Source organism: Anoplophora glabripennis, unplaced genomic scaffold, assembly GCF_000390285.2.
Source record: "Anoplophora glabripennis isolate ALB-LARVAE unplaced genomic scaffold, Agla_2.0 scaffold327, whole genome shotgun sequence".
NCBI classification, from domain to species: domain Eukaryota; kingdom Metazoa; phylum Arthropoda; class Insecta; order Coleoptera; family Cerambycidae; genus Anoplophora; species Anoplophora glabripennis.
The window spans coordinates 556670-565500 of record NW_019416408.1 but is presented as its reverse complement, the minus strand read 5'-3'; the positions used below and the strand labels follow the sequence as shown (position 1 = coordinate 565500).

The 8831-nt window shown below is 32.5% G+C and overlaps 1 protein-coding gene across 1 annotated transcript in view; it reads right to left on the bottom strand.

The window, feature by feature from the left end:
• Positions 1 to 233: 233 nt before the first annotated feature.
• Positions 234 to 8831, bottom strand: part of LOC108909471 (gustatory and odorant receptor 24) — a 24882-nt gene continuing 16284 nt past the window's right edge. Inside the window, exon 5 of the mRNA XM_018713816.1 lies at positions 234 to 413. Coding sequence (XP_018569332.1) covers positions 288 to 413 — 126 coding nt within the window. The 3' untranslated portion in view covers positions 234 to 287. The remainder of the gene's footprint in view (positions 414 to 8831) is intronic.

Genomic DNA, 8831 nt, shown 5'->3' with positions numbered 1-8831 from the left:
GTACCAAAAACCAATGTAAAATGTGAAATTAAAACAAATAACGGATTTACATGTGAGCTATTACTGAAGTATTAAACAATTTGGACAGATTTTATTTTACTTTTAGGTACTTTTCGTGTAATCGATTCGCATCCAATGTCGCCTTATTTTTACATGGGTAAGGTTTACACATAAAAACGCCAATTTACCACTTACATGTTTTTTAATAAAAAATATAACAAATTGTTCTAAAATTAGACTTAATTATACCGTGGCGTGATGAGGATTTTATCGGTGACACAGCGATGTTAATTACTAGTGGTGGTTTTCTCTGTTACACCCGATGCAGTGGTTTCGCCGCCAGAACTGTCTTCTGGTATGCTTATCTGGAACTGGAGTAGCACCACCAAGTACGTTACCATCGTTGCAATTAGCTGAAAATAGAAATTAGGGTCGTTTGTAAAGTGCAAGCTTCAATTATAGCATGGGTAATTAAAAGGGGCCTGGTGGTATCAGCTTAGTTAGCGGAGTACGAAGCCCTTTCGTCATAAATAATGATAACTTTCGAGGCCTATACTCTTCTCTTATCGACACTAGGTTCAATTAAAATTTTGTACGAGGTTTCGTCGAAAATTAGTTGGTAAGTATGTCTCTCACCCTATATTGGAGTCAGCTGGGGTAACCGTAAACAGTGAGTTACATGCGTTGCGTATATATTTGACACTATTGATAAAACAAAAATATGAAAAACAAAAAAAACAAAAGAAACAAAAAATCAAAGAAACAAAAAACAAAAACAAAAACAAAAAACAGAAACAAAACAAACAAAACAAACAAAACAAACAAAACAAACAAAACTAACGAAACAAACGAAACAAACGAAACAAACGAAACAAACGAAACAAACGAAACAAACGAAACAAACGAAACAAACGAAACAAACGAAACAAACGAAATAAACGAAATAAACGAAACAAACTAAACAAACAAAACAAACAAAACAAACAAAACAAACAAAACAAACAAAACAAGCAAAACAAACAAAACACACAAAAACAAAAATCAAAACAAAAACAAAAAACAAACAAAAAAACAAGTTAAAAGCACTTTCATAGGCTGTCACTCTTATCTACCATATCATACAGGGATGGCCAGAAGTATGAAATAAAATTCATCTTTTGAATGAATTAATTTTTTTTTAAACGCCGAAACACGTTAACTGATTTTGATTTTTTCCCATCTTTCGGTTATATAATAATTAATTTTTCTTCAACCCCCTAACCCCCAGCTACTTCTACTTTTTTTTTCAAATGGAAACATAAGGCATGAGGGGGCTCGTTGAAAAGCTTATAGAAAACCGAATCCAGCCATACCAAATAAACAAGTTTTATTTTTTCAATAACAAGTTTTTTTTCATTTAGAAATTGAAACAACTAGATAATTTACAAAAATAAACTCAATGTCGCAAATGCTGAAAATGTCCTCCATTCACTATTTGGCATTCTCCAAGACGATAGTAAAAGCTGTCCACAGCATTCTGAATGACTTCAGCTGGTAAATTATGCATCTCCGCCCTAATCTTGTTCTTTAAATTCTCAATATTATCCGGTCTGTCCTGGTAGACTCTTTCTTTCAAATATCCCCAAAGAAAATAATCCAGGGGTGTTAAGTCGGGGGATCTTGGCGGCCATTCAACTGTACCCCGTCTACCAATCCAGCGATTTGGAAACATTTCATCTAAGTATCTTCGAACATCAATACCAAAATGTGGGGGAGCGCCATCTTGTTGGAACCAAATTCTTTCATTCGGTATATCTGGATCAATTTCATGAGGGAAAATCACAGCTAGAGCAGGTATCAGGTCAAATGTTAGGAAATCCAGGTAGCGTGCGGCAGTAAGATTTTCTTCAAAAAAGAATGGGCCCAAGATTCTGTTGTTGATGATACCTGCCCATACATTAACTTTTTGTGGATGCTGCGTATGCGATTCGCATGTCCAGTGTGGATTTTCCTGGGACCAAAAGCGATAGTTGTGCCTGTTAACCACTCCATTTAAATAAAACGTAGCTTCATCCGAAAAAAGTACGTCTCGTTGAAAACCATTATTGTCGTCACACCGTCTCATCATTTCCTCACAAAATTGTAATCGCCTATCATAATCGTCTTCCAAAAGCTCTTGGACAAGACATACCTTATAGGGGTGGTATTTCTCTTGTTTCAGAAACATTCGAATTGCAGTTCGAGAAGCATCGTGATTGCGGGCCAATGAAACAGTTGAAGTATGAGGATTTTCAACAAGTTCTAATGCAATGTCTAATTTCTTTTCTTCATTCAAAGCACGTGCCCGTCCAGTTTTGGGCAAAGTCTGTACTGTACCGTGTTCCTCAAATTTGTGAAATATTTTACTAACTGTCCCTTGCGAGATTTGGTTTTCGGGATATTTCGCATTAAATAAATCGCGCACTTCAGCCTGACTTCTTATTTTGTCTCCACATCCAAGCAATATCAAGATTTCGATGCGTTGCCTTTCCGACAATACCATTGCAATTCAGTAAATAACTTGATTTTGACACAATAGTAACGTTTCGAACTCCAATTTACAACTAAAGCGAAAAATTAACCAGAAAGCCTGGCAAGTAAGTGGTGCCAAAAAAACGCAACATAAAAAATATATCTTTTTTGCGTTAGCAGTGATAGGTACAGTTTCAAATTCTTTATTTTATTCTGTGCAAATTCATGGAGGATAACACTGAAGATAATTAAATTTTATTTCACTTGTTAAGTAGGTGTTTTATACAACCCTAAAAACCTTGCTATTGAAAAAATAAAACTTGTTTATTTGGTATGGCTGGATTCGGTTTTCTATAAGCTTTTCAACGAGCCCCCTCATGCCTTATGTTTCCATTTAAAAAAAAAGTAGGGGTAGCTGGGGGTTAGGGGGTTGAAGAAAAATTAATTATTATATAACCGAAAGATAGGAAAAAATCAAAATCAGTTAACGTGTTTCGGCGTTTAAAAAAAAATAACTCATTCAAAAGATATGAATTTTATTCCGTATTTCTGGCCATCCCTGTATAATATGTAATTAATATGATTTTGTTTCAAACTGATATTTGTCGACATGTCGCGATAAAACCAAAGAAGCATCTATATTTCAAAACAGTAACCCAAGAACAAATCAATAAAGCCAAGGAATTACTTAATAAAAAGTCCGGTAAGAGGAAAGGAAGCTTTCTAAAGTAGTAGAGATTAGTGAAACAGTTTTACACAAAAGGGGAAAATTAAACATTGCCTCCATTTTCCGGAACAGTAGAGTGCTATCTTGAATTAAATATGCCTTTATTTAATCACAAAAAAATATAACCGTTTATGTTTACTCTAATAAGTGTTTTCTTTGCAAAGAGTTTAATGAAATAATAAATAAAAGTTATTTTGTACGAAAAAAAAAATAAAGTCATGTTTAGTTACCCCTAATGACTAAAAATCAAGTAAACTTCGTGAAACGATTATATTGTTTCCAACATTTTCCAGATATAGGTTTTTATTTCAGGGAGCATCAATTTTATTTCAAAATAATTTTAATGCAGAAAATATTAAATTGCTTGAATTTCAGAATACGCAAATGCATTAGGCCTTATTAGGTTTTGAAAATAATTTTTTTTATCTCATTATTACTGCTTCATTTGATCAAAATCAATTTACATTTTTTTTTTAAATATAATTAACCGTTTGAGAAATTCTAGACGAGTTCAAAAGTTTTTTTAATATTTTTTTTAAAGGGAATTGACTAACCTGAAATATGAACAACACCTGAAACTAAATGAAGATTAAATTGAAAACCATCAATCCTAAAAATTTGCTTTTTGCTATAAGAGGGAAAATAGCAATTTTAGACACTATATGAAAATACATATTCCAAATTTGATACATGCAATTTTCGCGTAGAATTTATTTACAGTTCTCAGATAATCAATAGTATGGAAAACTATTAAACAGTTATACTTTATTTTATTATATGATCTAAAAGGACGATAAAAAAATTATTATTAACTATAAATATATTAAAAACATTTAAACATTGTTTAAAATTTTGCATGTGTAGGTAATACTCGTAGCGATGCTGCTGCCAATTTTCAAAGCTGATTTCGTCAAAACTAAGAAAAAAACAAGTGAAACGAACTAAGGGCTTTATTATCCTTTATAAATTTCTATGGAAAAGCAGTTTTTCATCAGTTACCCAAGAACTATTGAAAATATATAAGTTCACATTTGATAATGGGCAGTTCCCTTATAGTGGTTATTGTTGTGTCAACTTGAACAACACCTAATTAGTGATTTCGGAATTAGAAGATATCTAAGGGGTTCCAACCATCAGACGAAAATTGTTTGACGGTAACAAGATTTTTTTTTATAGTTTTGGATAGACCATTTCCAAAAAAAAAAAAATTCGTATCTACCTTTCAAATTTTTTCATTTCATAGAATGTACGGTTTATGAATAAAAATCCAAAAATCATAACAATGTCTTGAGCAATGGATCCTATAAGTTAATTATTGCCTCCAATATCTCGGCAATTAGAGGCATAGGAATTTTAATTTTCAAATACTCCTGTTCTAAAAATGCGTCTAACTTTATCATCGATTTCGAAATTTTAAGAACGAACGATGCATTCTACGAAAAAAACTCAAGAGTAACAAATATTTTATTTGGAAATATATAATTTAAATTTTCAAAGATGATCCTATTTAATGTCAGATAACTTTTTTGGCAATCACAGCCTTTCAGACTTCTAATTACGATCATGCTCATGAGTAATTTTTGATTAAATTTTATTTATAAGTAGCTAGTATAAGGAGAGTGGACTGTACCAAATTCGAACTTTGTATCTTCAACGATTCTTGAAAAATTTTTCAAAAACTTTCTCAGACCTAATCTTTGAATGGCTGTGTAGCCCTCAAAAATCATTTTAGGAAAAGTCGTTATAGGTACACGTTTATTGGAAGAAATCAGTTCCTAAAGTTTATCTCAACCTTGCTGATATACCGTTTACGCGTATTTAAAAAACATTTGGATATTACACTTGAGCAAACCTTTATGCATTTTCTTAACACGTAATAAATAAGTGTAAGTATGCGGAAAATTAATTTTTGTGCCAGAAAAATCCAACTAAACCCGAATTAATAGAAAGAAACAGAACATGTATAAAAATAAACCTTTTTCAAAGCAGTTACAACTGATATATCTACATTTCAGTTATACATGACAGCAGCTAGTCGGATTAAACTCAGACAAGAACTAATTATCAATTTCAGTAACTGACAGCCTTGTAAAGCGTTCTGCTATTTCTGTGATGATATGATATAATACAGGGTGTAACTAAATAAGTGTAAAACATTTAAGGGGGTGATTCCTCATCGAAAAAAGATAGGATCTTTCATATAAAGAAACTTCATTGGAGCATCCCTTGTTAAGATACAGCCCATAAAGGGGGTACATAAAATTTGTTTAACAATTTTTTTCACAAGCACTAAACAAGTTACAATATTGAAATTAACCTGACATTTTCTACTACCAAAAAGACACTTAGCCAGTAATTTATTTGGTTTACCCCATGGTAGTAAGGGGTGGAAAACGCAACCCCTAAAATTTATTTCCAACGTAATTTTTTGTCTTATTATTTTTTTACCATTTAAAAAATTATTTCCGATAGCCTGTTTCATTCTAAAAAAAAATGTCTCTTGAATTTTTTGCCCAAATTAAACCAGTTCGCAGTAAAAAATTATTTTACGAACAACTACAGAGATACATCGTCATAAATGCGGACTGGATTTACTGTTATTTTGTAGTTACTACCTGCATTAAATGATTAAAGGGGAATAATCAAAACTAATTTAATAATAACAAAACATACAACATGTAGAAATCATAGTAAATGTTCAATATGTCTACCTTCAGACATTACGCATGCGTCTAGACGTCGGCGCATTGAGCCACGTATTCGCTCAAATATTCCTGGAGTCTCTCTAATTACCCTGCACGCATCGATAATGCGGTTTCTTAAGTCCTCTACATCGCGAACAGGAGTACGATAAACCAAATGCTGCAAATGGCCCCAAGTAGACAAATCCAGAGGATTGAGATCCGGGGATCGAGCGGGCCAATTCTGTGGTCCTCCTCGACCTATCCACTGATTTGCATATGTTTCAGTTAAATGCTGACGTGCTACTTGACTAAAATGGGCGGGAGCCCCATCATGCATAAAAACCATATCCCTTCTGACGCCCAAAGGAACTTCCTCCAGCAGTACGGGGGGATGCACTTTTCTTAAAAATTGAACGTATGCCTCACCATTTAATCGAGGAGGTAGAAAATGAGGCCCAATTAAATAATCCCCAATAACTCCGACCCACACCTTAAGAGAAAACTGTTCTTGATGGTTAGTTTCGACAATAGCGTGATGGTTTTCATCAGCCCATATGTGGTAATTATGAAAATTAATAATCTTGTCCCGAGAAAAACTACATTCGTCTGTGAATTCGATCGTCTTCAGAAAGTCACGATTTCTTCTAATCATTTCCAGCATCCAATTGCAAAATTCAAGACGGTTCGGAAAGTCTCGCGGTAACAGTGCCTGTACTCGTTGCAGATGGTAAGGGTATAAGAGATGTTCCTTTAAAATTCGAAATACCGTCATATGATCAACATTTAGCTGGAAAGCAATCTTTCTAGTACTGGTAGTAGGTTGTTCTTCTATCAAATTAAGTACTGCTGCCTCAAGCTGTGGTGTTCTTACTTCTCGATGGCGACCACAATCCTGCGTTCTTTTGTTGAATGAACCATATTCACGTAATCGTTGATGAAGTCAGACAAATATTCTATGTGAAGGATGCTGCCGTTGAGGATACATTTCAGCATATCTTGTAGAAGCTTCTAACCCATTCCCCTGCGACAGACCGTAAACGTAATGCATATCAGCCATTTCCTCATTTGTGTATGCCATTTTAATAACAAGTGAATTATTAAAGTAACAAATTAAGAACAGAACAATACACAATTAGTATTACTTCAATTTCAAAAATTTACAAACTGACAGCTTGATTCCAATTTAATTGTCAGTATCGCTAATGGCGGCCTACTAGATAAATTAGTTTCGTATTTTCGTTTTATGGCGATATGTATCTTGTTCGTAAAATAATTTTTTGCTGCGAACTGGTTTAATTTGGGCAAAAAATTCAAGAGACATTTTTTTTTAGAATGAAACAGGCTATCGGAAATAAATTTTTAAATGGTAAAAAAATAATAAGACAAAAAATTACGTTGGAAATAAATTTTAGGGGTTGCGTTTTCCACCCCTTACAACCATGGGGTAAACCAAATAAATTACTGGCTAAGTGTCTTTTTGGTAGTAGAAAATGTCAGGTTAATTTCAATATTGTAACTTGTTTAGTGCTTGTGAAAAAAATTGTTAAACAAATTTTATGTACCCCCTTTAAGGGGCTGTATCTTAACAAGGGATGCTCCAATGAAGTTTCTTTATATGAAAGATCCTATCTTTTTTTCGATGAGGAATCACCCCCTTAAATGTTTTACACTTATTTAGTTACACCCTGTATAGATTTTTCTGTCACTTGATAAATTGTTCAGTAATTCGCTTACAATGGAAATAAAATAGATAACAGCTATCCATATTAAATTTTTTTTAAATAATTTACTTGATTTAAATTTCCATTTTTTTAATTATCGGAAATTTTTAAATTCAAAAATAATTTAACGAGTACCACCTTTTTGTATTGGCCACGCTGAACATTTTCCAAAAATACCAAATATTATATATTTTTTGCAAATTTAGTAACGATATTACAAAAAAATCTAGAAATAACTAACTGATGCAAGATGCTATAAGTTTCTTGGGATGGTCTAGTTGAAGCACTTTAGAGTTGCTTTGGAGTTCTTTGTGTGCTGCTAAAAGCATTAGAATGTGTAAAAATTCATATGCTAAACTATTTTGAAATTCATTCTTAAATTAATTTTAGGAAATGTAAGGACTTAGAACTGGAATTATGCACAAATTCGTATTTAAATATTCTTTTCCATTGTATCAATTGATATTTAGTTTTAATATAAAATTCATATTTTTCAGAAATAATAATCTGTTTTTAAAAAATATCTCTAAATGATTTGCAGCTACTGTATTCTTTTTAATATTATGTAACTTAAATGATACAAGAATCGTGAAAATTTCCAGTGTGGTTGCCATGTCGTCGGTTCAGTCCTTTTGACGTTTCGAGAGAAACTTTGAAGAAGAAACCGATAATTTAACAACCATTACGGAAGGTGTTCAATTAGTGACGGAGTCCATGCTAAGGTACTTTAAATCCCCCAATAATTTTTTTCCAAACAAGCTTTTTCCAAAGCTTTAAATTAACTTTGCAGAACAGAGTTTTCAAAATAAAAAAGTTTTTTTATGTCCATTTCTAAATTATATTAATATAGACATTATTAAAACATCCTCGTTATTATTATTATTTCTATTATATACTAGTATCTTCTGTTTTATTATAAAGGTCTTATAAACTGAAATTGACGAAATTTGTTGTACAAATTTATGGTTCTAAAATTCCAGCTATTAGAGGAAAATGATTTCTTTGTAAAAACAATTTTAAAAAATGCCAAAATATATACAGTGTAGGAAAGTACCGATGGTCTATCAGAAGTTACGTGAGAGCGATAAAGTAAGCCATAGAAATCCATGTGATAAACAAGGATGGCTATAATGAAGGCGTCTAATAGTCAACGCCCATTTCGCCCTTCCACAAATAAGAAGTGGATCTTATTTGTGGAAGGGCGAAACG